Consider the following 23,351-nt stretch of genomic DNA (forward strand, 5'->3'; position numbering starts at 1 on the left):
ACAAATTTGTGAAGGTATCCAAATTCCGCATGGAAACTCTTCGCTCTATTGTATTGGCTTTGGAGCCCAAGGACTATATGGTATCCCTGGACATACAGGATGCTTACCTACACATACCTATTGCCACGTTGCATCAGCAATATCTGCGGTTTGCTATTGGCAACCTACATTATTAATTCCAAGCCTTGCCTTTTGGACTGACCACAGCTCCTCGGATCTTCATGGCAGTCATGACAAGGCCTCTGGATCCTGCCATATCTGGACCACTTGCTGATCCTAGTGAACTCCCCAGAGGTTCTCATCTGTCATCTGGAACTGACGATCAAATTTCTACAAACCCACGGGTGGCTCATCAATTGGAAGAAATCCTCGATGGTCCCTGCTCAGAGCATGGTGCACCTGGGGGCATTACTGAACACACACAACCAATGTTTGTTCTTGTCTCCAGAGAAGGTCCTGGAACTCCAGGACAGGATAAGATGCTTCCTCTCTCGCCCAAGAGTGTCAATACACTCGGCGATGCAAGTATTAGGCCTCATGGTGTCAGCTTTCGACATGGTAGAGTACGCTCAATTTCACTCTCACCCTCTGCAGAGGCTAATCCTTGCCAAGTGGGACGGCCTGCCTCACCGGATCAGATCTCGCATGATATCCTTGACTCTGGAGGTTCGTCTGTCACTGGGCTGGTGGCTACAGGACCGACTATTGAGCAGCGGTTGCCCCTTCTGGATCTCGAACTGGGTCCTCCTAACGACGGATGCCAGTCTGCGGGGTTGGGGCGCAGTGTTGGAGCAACACTCTCTACAGGGTCGGTGGACCCAGGAGGAATCTCTCTTCCCGATATATATTCTGGAGTTGCGGGCAGTGTTCAATGCTTTGAAACTGGCACTGCCTCTGGTGCAGAACAGGCCTGTTCAAGTACAGTCAGACAACACCACCACGGTGGCGTACATAAATCATCAAGGTGGCACTCGAAGCCGCATGGCAATGATGGAAGTGTCAAAAATTCTTCAATGGGCAGAACGCCATCTGCCAGCCATATTGGCAGTGTTCATTCTGGGGGTCCTCAACTGGGAAACGGACTTCCTCAGTCATCAGGACGTACACGCCGGAGAGTGGAGTCTTCATCCGGAAGTCTTTCAACTCCTAGTGGACAAGTGGGGCCTACCAGATGTAAACCTGATGGCGTCTCGACACAATCACAAGGTTGCGGTCTTCGGAGCAAGGACAAGGGATCCTCAAGCAGCGTTCGTGGACACACTGGCAATTTCATGGAACTTTCGGCTGCCATACGTGTTCCCTCCAGTGCCACTCCTGCCCAGGGTAATTCGGAAGTTCAAGCAAGAAGGAGGTATACTATATCTAATCGCTTTAGCGTGGCCCAGACGGCCTTGGTTCTCAGACCTGCAGTTTCTCTCGATAGAGTGTCCTCTTCTACTTCCTCAACGCCCAGACCTCCTCGTTCAGGGCCCTTGTGTCTACCAGGATCTGGCTCGACTGGCTTTGATGGCGTGGCTCTTTGAAGCTTCACTTCTAAGGACCAAAGGTTTCTCTGAAGCGGTCATTCAAACTATGTTGAAAGCCCATAAACCGGCTTCAGGTCTAATTTATTATAGGGTCTGGAATTCTTACGTCACCTGGCGTTCTAATATGAATTACGATGCATATAACTTCAGTACTGCCAAACTTGTGGCTTTTCTGCAACAAGGCCTGGACTTGGGTCTTCGTCTGGCCTCCCTCAAGGTTCACATTTCTGCCTTGTCGGTGTGGTTTCAGAGAAAAATTGCGTTTCTGCCTGATGTTCATACTTTCACTCAGGGTGTTTTACGGATTCAGCCTCCCTATGTCCCTCCTGTGGCTCCATGGGATCTGTCCGTTGTTCTGAATGCCCTACAAAAGTCTCCATTTGAACCTCTTGAGTCTGTGGACCTTAAATGGCTTACGCTTAAGGTCTTGTTTTTGCGGGCTATTGCCTCTGCTAGAAGGGTGTCGGACTTAGATGCTTTGTCCTGTCGTTCACCCTTTCTGATTATTCACCATGACCGTGCGGTTCTTAGAACTCGCCCGGGTTATCTACCAAAGGTGGTGTCATCTTTCCACCTTAACCAAGAGATTGTGGTCCCTGCCTTTATCTCTCCTGGTTTGTCCTCCAAAGAGAGTTCTTTGGATGTGGTAGGGGCTCTCCGTATATATGTGGAGAGAACTGCCTCTATCAGGCGGTCTGATTCTCTCTTTGTCTTTTTTGGTTTTCACAAACCTGGCTGGCCTGTATATAAGCAAACTTTTGCCGTAGCACGTCTTTAGAACAATTGTGCAAGGCGGCTACGTGGTCCTCAGTGAACACGTTCATCAGGTTCTATGCCTTTGATACTTCCGCCTCCCAGGATGCTTCCTTTGGACGCCGGATTCTTGTGCCCGCTACAGTGCGTCCCCTCCTATGAGGAACTGCTTTAGGACATCCCCAATGTTATTGCCTGTGGAATACCAGTGTACCCCGCTGCAGAAAAGGTGATTTATGGTAGACTTACCCAGTGCTTAAAGTGGTCCTAGAGAGGTGGTGGAACTCACCCCCCTCCCCACGGTGCCCATGTAATAAAGGTATTGCGCGCGCCTACGGCGCGCGCAGCAAAAAGGGGGTGTGGCCTCAAAAAGAAAGGGGCGTGGTCACACAATAGTAATAATGCCCACAGTAGTAGTACCCAAGTGGAAATTTTGAAGTGGGGGTATGGAAAAGGGAAGGGTGCAATTATGTGTGCGCCGAAGGCGCGCGCACTCCTGACAAGGGGGCGTGGCCACGCAAAAGGGGGCGTGCCCTTCAGTGTAGTTTACCACACCATATACCCCTTATACACATTATGCACCACAATAGTAGGACCCCTTTCACATTATACCTCACAGTATGAGCCGTAATTCACATTTATACCACACAGTATGAGCCACATTCATATTACACCACACAGTATGAGCCAAATTCACATTACACCACACAGTATGAGCCAAATTCACATTACACCACACGGTATGAGCCGAAATTCACATTACACCACACAGTATGAGCCGAAATTCACACTATAGCACACGGTATGAGCCGAAATTCACATTTATACCACACAGTATGAGCCACATTCATATTACACCACACAGTATGAGCCGAAATTCACATTATAGCACACGGTATGAGCCGAAATTCACATTATAGCACACGGTATGAGCCGAAATTCACATTTATACCACACAGTATGAGCCACATTCATATTACACCACACAGTATGAGCCGAAATTCACATTATAGAACACGGTATGAGCCGAAATTCACATTATAGCACACGGTATGAGCCGAAATTCACATTATAGAGTGACAGAGTGACAGGGAGAGTGACAGCAGGGACATGGAAAGTGACAGCAGGGACATGGAAAGTGACAGCAAGGGAATACAGTAGGGACTAGGGAGAGAGAAAGGCAGCAGGTTAGATTACCTGTTTAGCAGCGGCGGTGGTCTGCGGTGCTGTGGATGAGTAGGCTGTGGTAGGCGTGACGTGGAGGAGGCTGTGGGCCTCGGAGATAGTGCGGAGGAGGAGGCTGTGGGTGCGCAGAGGTCCGAGGGCGGGGCGGCAGAAGAGGCTGAGGGCGGCTGCAGTGGATCTGGAACCAGGCTGGCTTTATTATCCCTGCCGCCGCATCGAGCTCCTGTGACCACGGCGCTAATATTTCAAAACTGCTGCGGACCGGCAGCCAATCAGCGACAGATTTGAACTAGTAGCGCCGCGGTCACAGGAGCTCGATGCAGCGGCAGGGATAATAAAGCCGGCCTGGTCCCAGATCCGCTGCAGCTGGGAGTCTGGAACCTGGGCTTCCAGTGCGGCGGCGATGGTAGGGGTGGAGCGACGGAGGGCGGACCGGGAACGCAGCTTCTTTGTCGGCCCATACAGTAATGCCCCCAGCAGTAGCACCCCTTATACAATGCCCACAGTAGTAGTGCCCCTTATGCAATGCCCCCAACAGTAGTGCCCCCTTTACAATGCCCTCATTAGCTGTGCACCCCATCAGTAATGCCCTTAATGGTAATGCCCCTGTGTAGTATTGCCCCTAGTCGTTTAGCCCCTGTAGTTTAGCCCCAGTAGTCATGCCCATACTGGTAATGCCCCTGCAGTTATGACCCCAGCAATTTACTCCCCCCCCCCCCCTTTAGTTTAGCCTCTGAGTGGTAATGCCCCCAGTAGTTTTGCCCTCATGTAGTTTGCCCCATGTAGTTTATCCCCCAGTGGTAATGCCCCCTGCAGTTGTGCCCCCAGTTGTTTAGCCCCTGTAGTTTAGCCCCCATGTAGTTTGCCAAAGTTAGTAATGTCCCCAGTAGTTTGCCCCCTTGTAGTTATACCCCCAGTAGTTTAGCTCCTGTAATTATGCCCCCTTGTAGTTTAGCCCCCAGTAGTAATGCTGCCAGTAGTTTGCCCCTTTGTAGCTTGCCCCCTTGTAGTAATGCCCCCAGTAGTTTGCCCCTTGTAGTTTGCCCCAGCAGTAAAGCCCCCCAGTAGTTTGCCCCCAGTACTAAAGCCTCCCACTAGTTTGCCCCTCTGTAGTTTGCCCCAGTAGTAAAGCCCCCCAGTAGTTTGCCCCTCTGTAGTTTGCCCCAGTAGTAAAGCCCCCCAGTAGTTTTGCCCCTCTGTAGTTTGCCCCAGTAGTAAAGCCCCCCAGTAGTAAAAGCCCCCAGTAACTAGCCCCCAGTAGAAATGCCGCTAGTGGTACACATATAGGAGGGAGGGGGGGGGGGGAGCACCATACCTACCAAACCCCGCTCCCGCCGCAGTCCTCTCTCGCCGCCCGCTCCTCGGCACTATGGGAGAGACGTCATGACGTCTCTCCCATAGCGCGCACTGACAGAGCCGGAAGCCGGAGCTGCCGCTGCGGAGAGGGAGACGGGCGCCTGGTGGAACTGACGGAACGCAGTTCCGCCCCGTTCCGGCTCACTTTAACCCCTGGACTTACCATTGTTAAATCTCTTTCGGCGAGGTACACTGGATTCCACAGGGCGCCCACCCTGACGCACTTAGCTTCTTTGGGTTTGTATGGCATTAGCCGCTGGTACCTTCTCCTGTCGTGAGAATGTGGTTCTGTGTGGCTACTAACGGTTGTCGTCTCTTTTACCTGCTACTGCATTGGACTGGTTAACAAAACTGAGCTCCAGTGCCTGGAGGCGGGGATATAGAGGAGGCGGTGCAGTGCATCCTGGGAACAGTCAAAGCTTTAGCCTGTTGGTGCCTCGGATCAAGATCCAACTCTACACCCCAATGTTATTCCCTGTGGAATCCAGTGTATGTCACAGAAAGAGATTTAACAATGGTAAGTCTACCATAAATCTCCTTATTGGAAATGTGACAATCACATACATAACACTTTTAGGAGACTCTCTTGGGGACTGTCACTTTAAAAATGCATCCAAGTTCGACCAGCATCTCGGACGCCATTACATCCCAGCGAGAGTCTCAGTAGCCATTTTAGATGCACAATTGCAGAAGAGTATTGAAAAAGTGCTGGCTATTTATGGGCAATGACTGGGAGGCGGTTATTCAGACGGGATCAGGTCTTTAGGTCGACACTCATTAAGTCGACCACTATTGGTCAACATGCATTATGTCGACATTGTCAATGGGTCGATGTGGTCACTAGGTCGACACGTGCAACTGTCAACATGAGTTTTTCACCTTTTTTCATCTTTTTTTTTACTTTTTCATACTTTACGATCCACGTGGACTACAATTGGGAATAGTAAACTGTGCCAAGCGCAGCGGTAGCGGAGCGAGGCACCTTGCCCGAAGCGAGGGGATACGGTGCACTAATTGGGGTTCCTGGTCACTTAACGAAGAAGACGACACCAAAAATATATAAAAAAACCCACGTCGACCAAATGAATGTGTTATTATTATTATTATTCTTTATTTATATGGCGCCACAAGGGTTCCGCAGCGCCCAGTTACAGAGTACATAAACAAATAATCAAACAGGAAAACAGCAACTTACAGTTGACGACAATATAGGACAAGTACAGGGTAAATAAACATAGTTACATCAGCAGATGACACTGGAATAAGTATCAGGTGGCAGAAGACTGCTGGATTTGGTGCAGTTGAAGATTATTAAAGTAAGAAAGGGGTAAGCACATGAGGGAAGAGGGCCCTGCTCGTGAGAGCTTACATTCTATTCTTGACCTATTTCAGGTGTCGACCTAGTCACTGTTGACCAATAGTAGTCGGCCTAATGACTGTCGACCTAGTTACTGTCGACACTATGAGCCACACCCATTCAGACGCGCAGAGGTGGTCCATCTTCAGACGTGTCACTGAAGTGGTTACATACACAAACGCTTAATCACTCCCATTGGAGGCCATAGCTTGATGGAGAATCGGCCTTGAACAAAATCTTGTCCAGGACAATTTTGTAATGTTTGCAGATAAAGAAAATATTTAAACAGATTTTAAATCTCTACAGATTTCAATGTTATACGTCCAGCCATTCAGTTTCTTACAGGTTCTACTAAATATCCTATATTTGATTTTGGGGCTAATTCAGTAAGGATAGCAGATGCTACTAATCAGCAGAATTTGCTATCCTTTTGCACGCATGCTGGGCGCCGTCCAGCATGCTGACCGGAGCCTCCCCCCCCCCCCTGCTACAAGCAGAAATTGCGTTTGCCTCGCAATTTCTGCTTGTTAGCAGAAAAACTAAGGTTAACTGCAGCCGCAGGAGTCCCGGCGACATATTCCCTGTCGCGACGGCTGCATGTGACATCACGCAGCTGCCGCGCCCCCGTTCGTGCCACACAACCCACCATTCGGGTTGCCCCGCCACCGCAACGCTCCGTTTCCTCCCTTATAACAGAGCGCTGCCGTCCCCCTCCTGCCCCGCGACCACCTCTGCCTGATTGACAGGCAGAGGCGATCGCATTTTCTGCGGCCGCCTGCAGAAAATGCGGATGCATGCGCAGTAGGGCCCGCTGTGCATGTGCCCACGCCACCCCCGCAAAAATTCCGTACGAATCGCGACTTGCGGTCCTTACTGAATTTGCCCCTTTGTCAAAATTAAGGTTTTAGGAGTCTATTTACTAAGGCTTGGATGAAGATAAAGTGGACGGAGATAACGGACCAGCCAACCAGCTCCTAACTCTCATTTTTCAAACCCAGCCTGTGACATGGTATTTAGGAGCTGATTGGCTGTTTTTTTCTCCGTTCAAGGCCTAGTAAATAGACCCCTCTAATTATCCAAATGTGATTTATTTTTTTCAGCACGAAAGAAAGAATAAAAAACCCCACTGGACTAAACAAGCGTACATAGTAAACAAGCAATTTAAAAAAAAAAAAATTTGATTAAAATTTCTTTCCTGTTGTAACCAGCAATCTATTTGAGAATACATTTGCTAAAAGTAGCACTATTTGCCCACAGTAGATTGACCTAGAAACTGAGTCATCTGTAATAATGAGTACAGGGAAGTGATTAAAACGGACAATTAAACAGGGACCAGGCGTACGGAAAATAAAAGTACACATTTTACAAATTTTAGGGGACATTTTATGTATGAAATGAATTATATATTATTATTATTATTATTATTATTATGTATAAAAACAATTTACATGTTATTTTATGTACATGTTAGGAGGGTGTATAATAGGCTAAAGGTACTATAAAGCAATATCCTATATAATAAAAGGCTAGCGTTGCTACTCAACTCTATGGGGGAATTGGGAATTCAAGTGTTTTGCGCGCCGACGGCCGCTAGATGGCGCCTGAAGGAGTAATTCAACTGTTCCTCTATTTGGGCACAGCTGCCAGCGCTTATATTATTGCTATGTTGTCCCATCATGTTGACGGGCTGGTGACTAGTGTATGTATGTATGTATGTATGTATGTATGTATGTGTATATATATATATATATACATATATACATATATATATATATATATATATATATATATATATAAAAACCCTAGTGTCTATATGTGTACATGTGCTGGGGAATATAGGTAGCGTCCATTGGGGCAGGGACTGATGTTAATGACCAAATATACTCTGTACACCGGTGTGGAATATGTGTGTGATATATAACTAACTCATATCAAATAAATATATATATATATATATATACTAGGTGCTTCATCGCGCCCTACGGGCGCTCTTCACACCGTCGCAAGGGGCTACGCCCCCTTAACCCTTGCATGCCTTTCTGGGGTTCAATATTTGTGTTATATGGAGTATCACCTGCATTCCTTTGTTAGTGGTTAAATATTGCACAATGAAAGGGTGTGCGATGGTGAAGGAGGCGCAGCCCCTTGCGACGGCGTGAACAGCACCTGCAGACCACAATGTACAGAATGTAGCGGGTGCGGAGGGTACTGCGGATGGTGTCTGTAGATGCTGCGGATGGAGGGGGGGCGGAAGTGGGGGTGGGGCCCGGATGGGGAAGGGTTGGGAGGTGCTGCGGGTGGGGGAGGGGCAGAGGAGTGGGGGATGCAGATGGGAGAGGGGTCCGGAGGCACTGCAGGTGGGGGAGGGGCAGGGGTGCCATGGGTGGGGGAGGGGCAGGTGTGGGGATGTTGCAGATGGGTGAAGGGTTCCGGAGGTGCTGTGGGATGGGAAGGGGCGGGAGTGCCACTGGTGGGGTAGGGGTCCGTAGGCGCCATGGGTAGGGGAGGGGCAGGTACGGGTGTTGCGGCAGATGGGGAAGGAGGTCCGGAGGTGCTGCAGGTGGTGGTGGGGCAGGTGCGGGGGTGCCATTGGTGGGGGAGGGGTGGGTGAGGGGGGGACCGCGGATGGAGGAGGGTGTCTGCAGATGCTGCGGGTGGAGGGGGGCAGGTGTGGGGGAGACATATAAGGGGGGTGAATGGTGGAGGGGGCCTGGAGATTGCTGGGGGTGGTGAAGGGGCGGAGGAGTGGGAGCCGCGGGTGGTGTAGAGGGTCTGGAGGCACAGCATGTGGGGGAGGGGTGGAGTGCCGCATGTGGGGGAGGGGAAGGTGTGGAGGTGTGGTGCATTGGGGAGAGGTCTGGAGGTGCTGCGGGTACTGTACCTGCCAAAAAGGTAGTTGGAGGGTATGCAGTAACAGGGCCAGGACAGGGGTGACAGGGTCAGAACAGGGTTGACTGGGCCAGGACAGGGGTGACAGGGTCAGAACAGGGGTGACAGGGTCAGAACAGGGGTGACGGGGCCAGGACAGGGGTGACGGGGCCAGGACATGGGCGACGGGGCCAGGACAGAAATGACAGGGACAGGATAGGGGTGACAGGGTCAGTGTAGGGGCGGCAGAACCAGGACAGGGGTGTCAGGGCCAGTATAGGGTTGACAGGGCAAGCACAGGGGTGACAGGGCCAGGATAGGGGTAGCAGGGCCAGCATAAGGGTGACAGGGCCAGGATAAGGGTGAAAGGGCCAGGATAAGGGTGAAAGGGCCAGGATAAGGGTGGCAGGTCAAGGCCAGGGATTACAGGGACATGACAGAACACAGGGCACGGGAGAGATTGGTATTAGGGACAGAACAGTGGTGACAGACAGATGTGTCTTACCGGAGTCACTGCTGCTGGCTGCTGCTGTTCCACTCCAACCTGTTGGCATCTGCTGCTGGTGGAGACTTGGCATGGCTGACTCTCTTAGGCTGTATTCCTGCTTCCTCTGCCCGTCCGCATCACTCCCCCCCTCCTCAGTCACACACCGCAGACCTCGCGCAGCTGCCGGGCACTGTGGTAAGGTGAGACTGGGAGTGACTGGTTAGCCCCCAGGAGATGCTGCGGCTGGAGGGAGGAGGGGGTCATAGCATGCACGTGGCGCGGACCTCACGGCTGCTGGGCACTATGGTAAGGGGAGACTGGGAGTGACTGGTTAGCTCCCAGGAGACGCTGATGCTGGAGGGAGGAGGGGGTCAGAGCCTGCAAGCAGCGCGGACTTCTGCAGCGCTACCCGCCGGCTAAAGTGTGTGAAGGAGCTGGGCGCAACTCACTGCGGGTGGCAGCGCTGCAGCTAGCGGTGGGGTCGCAGGGGCTGGAGATAACAGAGGCAGTACGGAAAGTGCACAGCGGCTGGTGACCCACAAAACTACAGCTAAGAAGCGTGGAGTGTGCCAGAATGTGACGCTCCTCCCCGCCAGAGAGACCCTGCTGAGTATGCTGATGTGGGGGTCAAGTATGGCATACCCCCTCACACACCCCCATACCTCCCAAATGTCCCAATTTTCGCGGGACAGTCACATTTTTTTGGGGTCTGTCCCGCTGTCCCACCCGCGGGTCGCAGTGTCCTGCGGTGGGGGGGGGGGGGAGCAGTTAGAAAGCTCCTGTACTCGCTGTTCTGCTTAGCAGAGCAGCGGTGAATAGTGGAGACAGAGGGAGAGGGGGCATCAGGGGGTACGGATTAAGGGGGGGTTCCAGCAGCAGAGCCGGATTAAGGGGGGGGGGGGGGGGCAGGCGGTACGTACCGTTGGCCCCACAGTTTTAGGGGGCCCCCTGGCTGGAGTAGCTCTGTCCCAGCTCAGAAGCTCCCCCGTCCTGCCAGCAACAGCGGCAGCATTGTGCTACAGTCAGCACACGCTGCTGCATATTGGCAGGTCTGTGGTGTTGCAGGGAGGCAGCAGTCTCCCTGCTTTCTTCTGCCTGTGCGGGTGTGTAGGGGGAGCGACCACCTCCTCTGGATTTACCTCTAGCTGAGGGGCCAAAATACCATAAAAAAAAAAAAAAAAAAAAAAAAAAAAAAATCCCGGAATTTGCATAATGGGGCGTGGCCTCGCGGGCCGCGATTAGGCCACGCCCCCAACCCACAGCAGGCACAGCAATGAGATAGGGCTCCCCTGTCTCAAGTACCCTGTGCCCCCCGGACTCATAATCAGCCCCTGGGGCCATGCCAGCAGCTCACAGAGCGCTGGGCATGCCCCCTCACTGACGAAAACGGGGGCCCTCCCGCGAAGCCACGCCCCCTTTTCGCCGTGTGTGTGTGTGTGTGTGTGTGTGTGTGTGAGTGTGTGAGTGTGTGTGCGTGAAAGCTGGGAGGTATGCACCCTGCCTGTGCCATGTCCATACTATCTGCTTCTGCAGCTGCTCCTAGTGTCCTATAGATTTGGCCAGATCTGTGACTCATTTGACTAACTCCGCCCACTGTTGTGACTCCGCCCAGCGTTAGCAAATGAATCACAAGATCACAGAATAGGGCTATTATATAGGAGATATATATATTTATTTATTTATACTGTAGATAGATATTTACTTTTTACTGTTTGGCATAGTTGGCATATTGGCTGACATTACTGCCTCACAGCATTGAAGTCATGAGTTCAATTCTCAGCTATGTTTAATCTGTGTGGAGTTTACATGTTCTCCTGGTGCATGCATGGGAGTGCTCCGGTTTCCTCCCAAACTCCAAAAACATACTGGTAGGTTAATTATCTTCTGACAAAAACATTAACCCTACTACGTACAGTATGTGTGCCTCAGGGGGCCAGATCTACTAAGCCTCAAAAAGTGATAAAGTGGAGAGTGATAAACTAGCAACCAATCAGCTCCTAACTGCCATTTTTCAAACAGGGCCTGTGACATGGCAGTTAGGAGCTGATTGGCTTGCTGTTTATCACTCTCCACTTTATCACTTTTTAAGGCTTAGTACATCTTGTGGTAGGTAATATAGTGGATTATGTATCAAAGCTTGAAGAGAGATTAAGTACCAACCAATCAGCCCCTAACTGTCATTTTTCAAATGCAGTCTGTAACATGGCAGTTAGGAGCTGATTGGTTGATACTTTGGCCCAGATGGAACAAGCCTTGGAGAGTAATAAATTGCACGTTGATAAAGCACCAACCAACCAGCTGCCATATCACAGGCTGTGTTTTTGAAAAATGACAGTTAGGAGCTGATTGGTTGGTACTTTATCACTATGCAATTTATTACTCTCCAAGGCTTGATAAATCTTGGCCTTAATCTCTATAAAAGCATCGATACCTTTGCCCCATAGAGCGTAATGTGCTCTGGGACAGGGACTGACGTGAGTGATCTCTGTAAAGCGCTGCGGAATGTGCGCGCTAATGATAAATAGATTCTGGAAGCCCGTCACAGGAAATCATTAAAAAAACAAAACAAACAAAAAATCAAGAAAGTTCTAACTCTGTACATAGCCTATATTGCTATTTATATCACCAATACACACATCTAGCAGCTATTACAGGATATATCAGGAATATGTAGATGTTGGCCGTGACCTCAGCATATAATTCTTCTCCGCGTTCAGCTAATAGGCGACATAACATTACATGTCAGGGTACAATATGCACCAACATTTATTTCAGTGATAAATATTATCTATGGGGCAATTAACATTTCACGTACAGGAAGTGGACGGACGTGCTCTGCAAATAACGGAGATGTGGCCACTCCACTTTCATTTCCAATATAAAGATTGCCTGTCACCAGGCGGAATGAATGTTCGCAATAAAGCCAGGCCAGCTGGGCGGCCATTGGTTCCTCGCAGTATTGTGTTGGCTCGCAACCAGTGGAGAGAATGGATGATTAACACAATTACATTTTATTTACATTGCTTTGGGTCGGATCATTATTTACTGGATTATTTTACGTTTAGCCGGGTTTCTTCTGTAAAAGCCTCTCTTTACATATCCATATATAACTTTTATATTCAATTAACCTTTCTTGAATCCTGTGAGGCCCAGTGGTAGCTGTTTTTCAGCAGTTTAATAGAGGGGGTGACAGCTCCAGACCTCAATGAAAGGTTACCAACGCGTTTTACAGCGCCTCCTGGCTTGACCACAGGTTGATCAGGCGTTATAATTAAATGAGTCACTTTTTACTGTAGTAACAATCAGGCTACCTATTTGTCATTAGGGAATCATTAGGTCCAACGGTTCCCTGATTTATAGATAACCTTTGTGCATTTTTATTTTTTAATGCTATATATAAACCTATATACACTCACTCTGTGCACCCTACTGCAGGGGCGCATCCTGTAACACGTCTTATCTGTCCGCAACTATACGCCGCTGTATATCAGTGCAGCGACAGATCATGCAGGACGAGAGTGGAAACATATAGCTCTGATTTCCATTGTCTTGTCTCTCATTGCCAACCTCCGCCTGTGACACTCCACCTTGTCTTGTTGCATAATTTTATACCTCCGCTAGCGACCCTGGCCTTGGTTTGTCCGACCATCCCTCTGCTTACTGTTTCTCTACCATGCTAGCACCATGCTAGCACTTCCACATAGTCACCTCTAGAGGGTAGTTATTGTGCAAAATGGATGTTGATGGGACAGCAAAATATCATTGTGCTCTGGATAGTCTGTTGCATCATAAAACTTGCCAAGTTGCTCTAGAATTCACAGTAACCAGATTTGTTGGCTGTTCTTGTTTTTTTTAATCATGTTGACAGGCGAGTGTGGAATTGGATATTCCTAAATAGTTCATTTAAATAATAAAAACTCTTTTTAAATTGTAAAAATGCAAATGAGATTACGTACCAGTTCCTGATCAGTCAGTTTACCTGACAATGGACCCTATTCAGTTAGGATTGCAAATTCAGTTTTTTAGCAGAATTTGCAATCCTTTGCCTCGCATACTGCGGGCGCCCATCGCAGGGATACTGCAGGCGCCCATCGCAGGGCAAGGCCGCCCAGCATGCTAACCGCTATCCCCACCCCATCTGCGACCATCTTTTTGATCGGAGCGGCTGTGTGTGACATCACGATAATGCCCACACCATGCCCCCATTTGCACCACCATGCCTCCGTTTCCATGCCACCTCCCCTGCAATGCTCCGTCTCCGCTACAGAAATGGAGAGTTGGTGCCCCCTCCCACCCCGCGAATGCCTCAAATCAGGCAGAGGCGCTTGCAAATACTGCACGCAGAAATTCCGGTTTGGTTGCGATTTGCGATCCAACCTGAATGAGGGGCCTAATTCAGACCTGATCGCATAAGCAAAATTGTTCTCTAATGGGCAAAACCATGTGCACTGCAGGTGGGGCAGATGTAACATGTGCAGAGAGAGTTAGATTTGGGCGGGGTGTGTTCAAACTGAAATCTAAATTGCAGTGTAAAAATAAAGCAGCCAGTATTTACCCTGCACAGAAACAAAATAACCCACCCAAATCTAACTCTCTCTGCACATGTTACATCTGTCCTTCCTGCAGTGCACATGGTTTTGCCCATTAGAGAACAATTTTGCTTCTGCAATCAGGTCTCAATTAGGCCCAGGGTCCCATATTTAGACTACCACATTGAAATAAACAAAGCCGGTTTCCCCAATCACTGGCCCTGGTTCATCTTCATAATTGTGTCCCGTGTCCCCTGATGCATTTTAATTCTTCCTTTAAGCCAGTATACATTTTGCTCCTGTTGCAGTGTAACGACTAATTAAACAGTCGGATCCGCCAGCAGGTTATTCAGCTTTCAGGCTTTTCTTCCATACAGTACTTACAGGCAAATATTTCAGTAAGTGACAAGTTCTATTGTTACAGTAGGTATCCATTTGGCAGGTCGACTCTACTTAGATCGACCGTCACTAGGTCGACCACTATTGGTTGACAAAGACATGGTCGACACATAAAAAATGGTTGACACAGGATAGGTCGACACATGCAAAGGCCAACATGGCTTTTTTTATTATATATAGATTTTTTTAATTTTCATACTTTACCATCCACGTGGACTACAATTGGAACGGTAACATGTGCCGAGCGAAGCGGTAGTGGTGTGAGGCACCTTGCCCTTGTTCGCTCGCCAGTAAAGGGGATGTGTTACACTAATTGGGGTTCCTGCTGGACATGTTACGGAAAAAAATGACACCAAGAACAGTAAAAAAATCCATGTCAACCTTTTTATGTGTCGACCTGTCCCATGTCAACCATTTTCATGTGTCGGCCATTTGTCCATGTCGACCAGGTCAACGTCGACCAATAGTGGTCCACCTAATGACTGTCGACCTTAACATGGTCGACCATTCATACCGGAACTGTTACAGTATATCGGCTCAGCACACAGAACTGTTGCCTCTGCTGGGTAAAGTAAGAGTGACTCGTCTACTTTAACCCCTTAGCCGAGGGTGACAATCGGAAATGTAAATTGTTAAGGCCCCCTACACACAAATACAGGACCCACCATCTCGCCACCTGTACTAATCACAGCCAATGAGTTACCGAACCAAGGGGGTAATTCCAAGTTGATCGCAGCAGGAAATTTTTTAGCAGTTGGGCAAAACCATGTGCACTACATGGGGGCAGATATAACATGTGCAGAGAGAGTTAGATTTGGGTGTGGTGAGTTCAATCTGCAATCTAACTTGCAGTGTAAAAATAAAGCAGCCAGTACAGAAACAAAATAACCCACCCAAATCTAACTCTCTCTGCACATGTTATATCTGCCCCCCCTGCAGTGCACATGGTTTTGCCCAACTGCTAAAAAATGTCCTGCTGCGATCAACTTGGAATTACCCCCCAAGTTCCGGGTACCAACAGCAATTTTGTGGAAAGAAATAAAAAGTGTGTTAGAATAGAAGTAGAGACTTTGGGCTAGATGTACTAAGCTTTGGATGTTGATAAAGTGCAGAGAGATAAAGGAGTCTATTTACTAAGCCTTGGATGGAGATAAAGTACCAGCCAATCAGCTCCTAACTGCCATGTCACAGGCTGGGTTTGAAAAATGACAGTTAGGAGCTGATTGGCTGCTACTTTATCTCCATCCAAGGCTTAGTACATAGACCCCCATTCTCCCAAACCAAGGCACTTAGCGGTATGAAAGTGCGCTACGGGCTGCAGTTTCTGCATATTCCTAATGTATAAATCACAGTTTACCGGTAGAAGCAGTGGCGTAATTACCGTTGGTGCAGCTGCTGCTATGGGGCCCGAACTGACTTCAGGACCCGCTGCTCCCCCTGCACTGTCACAGTCCCCCATAGAAATGGCTCTGTTAAGAGAAGAGCCCCTGCCGCACCCTGCCAGGGTCCATAGGAGCCAGGCTCGGACTGGCCCATAGGGGTACAGGGGAAACCACCGGTGGGCCCCACTGCCTAGGGGCCCACCCTCTCAATTATACATTATGAATATGTTGCATTATACTGCACAGGACTATGGTGTATTTTTTCTACAGTACACTGCTGTTATTAATCTGGTACATTATCATGCATGCAGTATTTACTATATCTATTTATCAAGGGGCCCAGACCATGCACTAATGGTTACCCAAGCCTCTAAGAATGGGCCCCTACCACTGCATTTTCCCGGTGGGCCCTTCATGCCCCAGTCCAACACTGATAGGAGCCCAGCAAACCAACACCCCAACTCTTTAGAAGGGGGGACCCTTTAAAAATTTTGCTATGGGGTCCTCAAAGTTCTAATTACGCAGGTGCAGGTCTCTTAGCGCACATGCCATTTTCCTCCTTCCCGCTCTAATTATTTCCTGTCTCCTTGCCTGATGATATTTTTTTTTGTGTGTTTTAAATAAAGCTTTATTATGTGTTGCAGTGTGTCTTGACAGGGATTGAGGTGAGAGCCTGTCAGGCTTATCTCCCACAGTGTAACATTTGTAGTGCACCCAACATGGCTGCCTCACCTGGTACGCTCGGGGATGGGCTGAAAAATGCACAGACCTGACCAGTATGTTGGGACCCTACTCCTAGCGCTAGAGCGCTGCAATCACCCCATTTTGTGTCATCTCTCTATGCATGACCTATTCCACCTAAGGGAATCCTACAAAGTGCGCCAAACATGGCTGCCTCGTGGTACCTTTGTTGCGTGGATGGAATATGTAACCCTTGGAAGTTATTACCCAGAATGTCAGCACCAACCCTGCATTGCACTTCTTGTGCGCTCTAGTTTTTATTTTTTTTTCACTTCTGTATTCTGTTTTAAACTTTTGTACTATTGGGCTTTATTCAGCATCAGTTGCAATTTTGCAAAATTACATATCGGGTGATTATTGGACTACGCATGTGGTGGGACGTTAGCTGCAAGTAAAAATATGGCGCCGCTGCAACTGCAGCCGCGTATATCCTGCATAGTCATCGGTATTGTCGATAGTTCTTGATTGCTGCATATGCATTGCACTTATGCAAATGTCGATGGGCGTCTTTTACCTTTCTGGGCGGCTCCTCACATGCATTTTTTAGCAGAAGCAGGATGAAGAAAATCACAATTCCTGTCTCAATAGCGTTTTAAACTGAATGAGGCCCTATGTGCTATATTTTTTATGCCTTCAAAGTATCTTAAGTTCTGTTGGAGAAAGAGCGCTATATAAAATTATTATTATTATTATTATTATTATTATTATTATTATAACAGAACATAGGTGCCCACTATCCTTTCATTTGTCAATATAAACTAGGTGCCGTTAGTATTGATACAATTAAATCTGCTTTTACAAATGAAATTCATTTATTTGGCAGCGTTTTTAAGCGATGAGCAAATATTGAGCCTTTTTAGATTAAACAAAACATAATTTCCCATGACAGGTTCATAAAACAGAAAATGGATGTCAAAAATAAGGGGGAAAAAACACTTAGAAATTCCATTATCTTTTGTAATTAAAGTTATGTCAATAGAAAATGATGCACACACTTAAATACTCTTTGGAGAGGTGTCATATAACCACTTCCATTTCCAGAGTCCAGCTCAGATCATCTTATATTATTAATTCAGGTCACAAATTAGTGAAATTAGCAGTTTCTCCAGGAGCAACGCTAATAGACAATAGATTCTGTCATAACCAGCAGACATTGCTGTACTGTGCATTACATACGGTGGCCATAAACCTACCAAACGTAGAAAATACATTATTAGTGTACCTATAGCATGTCTACTTTTTAAAAGTCATTTCAGGGAGATTGTGAAAGTATCACCTACAGTAGCGATTCCCAAACTTACTTTAATCACGGCGATCTAGAGTAGCAGCATTTTTTTCACGGCACCCCTAGGATAAAAGGTATTTATTGATAAAACTGGGAAAAATTTTTTAAATTATTAAGGGAGTGGAATCAGCAGCAGAAAGCAAGAAGTAATAATGCCACTGTATTGGTACGGCCTCATCTGGAATACTGTGTCCAGTTCTGGAGGCCATATCTTCAGAAGGATATAAATACTTTATAGACTGTGCAAAGAAGGGCAACTAAAATGGTGCATGGCCTACATCACAAAACTTACCTGGAAAGGCTAAAAAAATCTCAATATGTATAGTATGGAGCAGAGAAGGGAAAGGGGGAACATGATAGAAACTTTCACATATATCAAAAGTTTTAACAAGGTCCATGAGGGACAGATAGACGGCAATAGAAGAGTGAGGTGAGGTTAGGCTTAGACAGGAGCAAGGACAGGTAAATGTCCAGGCATTCACAGTGACGCCTATACGATACGTTCCAATATTTAGGAGCTGTGTATGAGAAGGTTCTGCACTTCGGAATGTCAAGAGGTGACTCTTGTGCAGATTTAACCCATTCATGGATACGTTGCATGGGTCGCGAAGGATCTTCACTGAGCAAACACATGTCCAGAAAAGACCCTAACTCTGTGTCCAGAAAAGACCCTAACTCTGTCCTCACATGTCCAGAAAAGACCCTAACTCTGTCCTTCATGGAGCCACGATTGAGCCCAAGAGGCTGGAGCAGCATCACTTGGCCTTCTCCATAATCATGCAATTGGCCCAGCAATGCAATGTTCTGATTCTGATTTGGCACATCAAGACAAGCAATGGTTAATACGGATAAAAACAAAACAGTGCTTAGTCTGAAGTCTTGTGACCCTAACTTTTTATCCATCCGGCGCTTGCTCATCTTGTGCACTGTAGGAGTTTAAAGTGGAGAAACTCTTCGCTTAAAGTCCTATGACGCTAGCTACTGATGGTGGGAGCCTTGGTGGGGGTGTTTTTTTGATGATGTCATCACATTGTGGCACGATGCTGTCATTAAGCCTCACCTCCCAGCCACTTGTAAAGGGCCCCATATACTAACCTCATGTCGCAGGTGATCATCCCGGCAGCCTCCCGGGGGGCAGGATTGCAAAAGATACATCGGCTGCGGGGTCCGACATATCACGAGTGCAGCACAGTCAATCTAGGGCACAGGTTCTCAGACTCGGTCCTCAGGACCCCACACGGTTCATGTTTTGCAGGTCACCTGTAGATTTTTAAAATGTGACAGTTGGTGATACACAGTGCACCTGCTGGGTGACATGGAAAACGTTAACAGTGTGGGGTCCTGAGGACCGAGTTTGAGAACCACTGATCTAGGGGATCTGATCCGATGCTCACGAGAACGCGGATCGGATGTAAAACACATCTGAAATGCCCGATTTCATCCGATATATCGGCCCCTAATGGCCAAAATTGGGCATTATGGTTCTAGTGTATGGGGCCCTTTAAGAGCCAAGGACCTATTTCTCCAATCCTGGCACCCATAGACTGAAGGGTACTCCGGCTTCAATGAGGGCAGTTGCCTGCTAAAATGTTGTGGCCACTGAAGTTATTCTCTGGTAATCGTGTGTGGTCGGCAGTGCAGGGGCAGTGAAATTTTGCCGTCATGATGTCATGTGTTCGTAGGGCATGGGACCGCTGGCACCAAGAACTACAGCACTGCCTGGAGCATCCTTAGAATGCTACGGATGGCCATACAGGCTACTGGGTGTGTGCCCAGAGGCTGTAGGCACCCTGTAAGGCACACTATACTCTAGAAATAATTAAGTCATCCAGGATTGACGGAAGTTGTGGGATACTCCTGATTTTTCGGGTAGACCCCAACACCCGTGGAAGAGTCGCCATATCTCCCACATCCCACCCATTTTCTTGTGAGGTGAGCAGGATGGGGAGATAATACTGGGAATCATGGCTCCATATGGAGTGGGTGGGGCCTAATGACGTGAGTTTAAAAGATGAACTTTGGATTTAGATTGCACGCACACAGGCCCCAATTACATGGCTTTAGCTGTTTTTATCAAAAATGTTTTATCAATGTTAGAAACATAGAATGTTTATCGATTTTAAAGGAATCCAAAACTGAACCAGAAACCAAATCCAAACAAAAACATGTGAGGGTGGTTTGGCCAAAACTAAAAGATGATGATAAATTAGACCCAAAACCAAAACATTGTCATCCGGGCATATCTCTAACTATCTTGGCGTTTCGGGAACGTTGTAACTGCATTGGGGGGGTGGGGGCGGTCCATACTATGCAGGCATGTCTGGACCGTTTGCGAGGTGGCCCGCGGCGGCTGTGCGGCATCACACCCAGTTGCTGCGAGCCAAAAGATGGCGGGAAGCCACCTGCCATCGTAGCTAGGCTGCGTAGACAGAAGGCTACCCTAAACATGCGAAGCGCCGCCGTGCGACGCTATCGCATGTTTGTGGGGGGGCAGGGCGGACTTGCCCTGGCTCCCCCGCACATCTAAGATCAATGGCCCTTTGTGCGTACACTCTGTGTAAAGCTTGCGCCATAGAAATTGTTAAGGATTTTCATGCACGCACAGTAGCAAGAAATCTCTCAACCTCTCATTGAACTTCGGCATTGCGTGCGGCTATAGATCAGGCCCGTTATATACTTTATCCAAGCACTGAAATAAAGGTGTACAGTTTGCATCGATTCCTGCCAAACAGCGGCATCCTGGATTTCCGTTCTAATGTCCTCTAATGTATTTTTCAACTGCTAAACTGTAGCGAAACACATCTTGCAATATATGGCTCGTAAATGGGATGAACCGTATTTTAAAGATTAAGCAAAGTTATAAATTGCATCATTTTTTACGCAGCCTCTGAAAGTGCCTCCTTCAGCGGTTTCTCTCTGTATCCGAGCGTATCTAACAGTGACTATTAGGATGTTTGCACATTTCATATTCTTCGCCAACACACATTTGTTGTGATTTCAGGGAAAGCGATGCCAAACTCATCGCTAGACGCCGATGCTGGGGCGATAAATCTGTTATCATTGTGATAGTAGAAGAATAATATATATTTTAATGTATTTTACATAAAAAAATTACTGTGGCCACTAAACTCACATTTAGTGCGGAGCTAAATAAACATGTTCATTACATCATAATTCAGGCCTGAAATCTACTCCCAGAGATTAGAAGCCTTATACGTACTTGTCCCTTATACCTAATTGAAAGCATTTCCAATAATTGCAGGTGCATATGTGCTAAACTCTTATTACAGGGTTTCTCCACCTTCAGTCACCTTTAATTTGAGGATTTGAACAAGTACTTGTGCAACTTTTACTAAAAACTTTGCTTTAACTTTTAATGATACATCTTATTTAACAAAAGGGGGAGTATACTGGAAAATTGAGATTTAGGCCAACATAGAAACATTCCTGGGACACAACAATAACTGTATTTAAAGTGCACGGGGATTATTGCAATCAAAAAAGCAGGAAAAGAAAAAAATACTCAATCATCTTCATTATACTAACAATAATAATACTATCTGATGGTACCGGCTTCAACAGGGCAAGGGTTTGCTGGGCGTAACATTTTACCCCTTTTAACATGTTAAGTAGTTGAAAAATCTCTGCTTATTGGGTGGCTGCAAATAACTGTCACAGTTTCCAGACTACCCAGCAGGTGCACAGGGAGAGTTCACCAACTGTCACAGTTTCCAGACCACCCAGCAGGTGCAAAGGGAGAGTTCACCAACTGTCACATTTTCCAGAACACAATGGTGATGCAATGTAAATGGCTGGCGAATGTTTTGCCACATAACTCTGAAATGAAGCAACCAATTACAACATCTAATTTGGTCTATGATGTGCCCGGCTTCATAGAAATATGTCACTAATAGAAGTCGTCCTTCTACTATTAGTATATAGATAACAAATATTGTGACCATAAGAAGAAAGGTATTGAAAAATAAAAAAAATATGTAAGTTAGTGTCTTGTTTCCATATAGTATATACATACAGTGGAGTTTGGCAGAAGAGACTGGCGCGGACACCCACAAGTGGGAATAGTCCCTGTTAGTTGGCATGCCGACTATCGGGCATGTGAACACTCGGGAACCCAGCGTTGGTATGGTGACCACCGGGATTCCGAGCGCCGGTGACATGACTGGATCCCATACAGAGAAGCTGGAGGGAAGTAGGTTCAGGGGAAATGTAAGGAAAAATTATTCACAGAAAGGGTAGTGGATGAGTGCAATAGCCTCCCATCAGAGGTGGTAGAGGCTAAGACAGTAGAGCAATTTAAACATGCATGGGATAGACATATCAATATCCTTACAAAGAAATAAGGATCAAATAAGGTTGAGGTTACCTAAAAGTTAATAAAAAAAAAGGGTCAGACCAGAGGGGCCAAGGTGGATCTTATCTGCCGTCAAAATCTATTAGTTACTATGTTACGGGTGAAGATACAATAGCGCAATCTCTCCTTCTGTGTGGTGTCAAATGGGCGCTGCCCGTTTACAGCACAGAGTCTGACTGCGCCCAATAAAACACTAAGTCTGCCACTTGTAATTGCCAAGTGACCAAAGTGCTCAATAAAAGCCCCTTCCAGTCTACATAGAATATACATGAACGGACCACATACCTTTTCCTGCGACACTACCAACCAATATAAAAATGGGTATGAGCAATTCTAAACCTGGGCAAGTGCTCGTGTGACACCGCCATAAGTGTGTTACTAGCCAGCTCAATTTAATACTAAGAGGGGTATTTATCAAAGAAAGGATAGACAAAAAGTGGAGAAAAAAGTACCAGGCAATCATCTCCTAACTGCTATGTTACATACTGTGTTTGAGAAATGACAGATAGGAGCTGATTGATTAGTACTTTATTTCTCTCCGAGCTTTGATAAATGCCCCCCTAAATGTGTAAACAGCGCTAAAAAGCGTAAAATGCAACTCACCGACTTTTCTCCAGTGTCCGTGGAGCTTCGGCCACAGAAATAGGCACGTTATCTGGTAGCAGGCGGACAATATATCTCCCGGTTCTCTGGAGAAAGACAGCCACCTCCACTTTGCAGTTTGCGCTGTTACTCCGCAGCCACGGACTGATAAGCGTAGGGACGGGACCTCCAGAGGAAGCGTAGAACAAAAAGTTACCTAGAACACAGAAACAGCGATTCAAATATTATTCATTGCTGATCACTAAAACATTGTAAAATACAATATAAAAGCTATAAAAGAAACAGGTAAAATAATGTTATAAGAACAATGCTGGACCGTAGGATGGACCCCCAGTGTTTCATTGGGCCAGATGTACTAAGCCTGAAAAGTGATAAATATCACAGTGATAAAGTACCAGCCAATCGGCTCCTAACTGTCATTTTTCAAACACAGCCTGTGACATGACAGTTAGGAGCCGATTGGCTGGTGCTTTATCACAGTGATATTTATCACTTTTCAGGCTTAGTA

General features: G+C 47.2%; 1 protein-coding gene across 1 annotated transcript in view; it reads right to left on the minus strand.

Annotated features, from left to right (window-relative positions):
- The window catches only part of ALK (ALK receptor tyrosine kinase), a 1,590,950-nt gene that overhangs the window by 708,081 nt on the left and 859,518 nt on the right, over positions 1-23,351 (minus strand). Inside the window, exon 4 of the mRNA XM_063919418.1 lies at positions 22,844-23,039. Coding sequence (XP_063775488.1) covers positions 22,844-23,039 — 196 coding nt within the window. The remainder of the gene's footprint in view (positions 1-22,843; positions 23,040-23,351) is intronic.

Source organism: Pseudophryne corroboree, chromosome 4 (assembly GCF_028390025.1).
Source record: "Pseudophryne corroboree isolate aPseCor3 chromosome 4, aPseCor3.hap2, whole genome shotgun sequence".
Lineage (NCBI taxonomy): Eukaryota > Metazoa > Chordata > Amphibia > Anura > Myobatrachidae > Pseudophryne > Pseudophryne corroboree.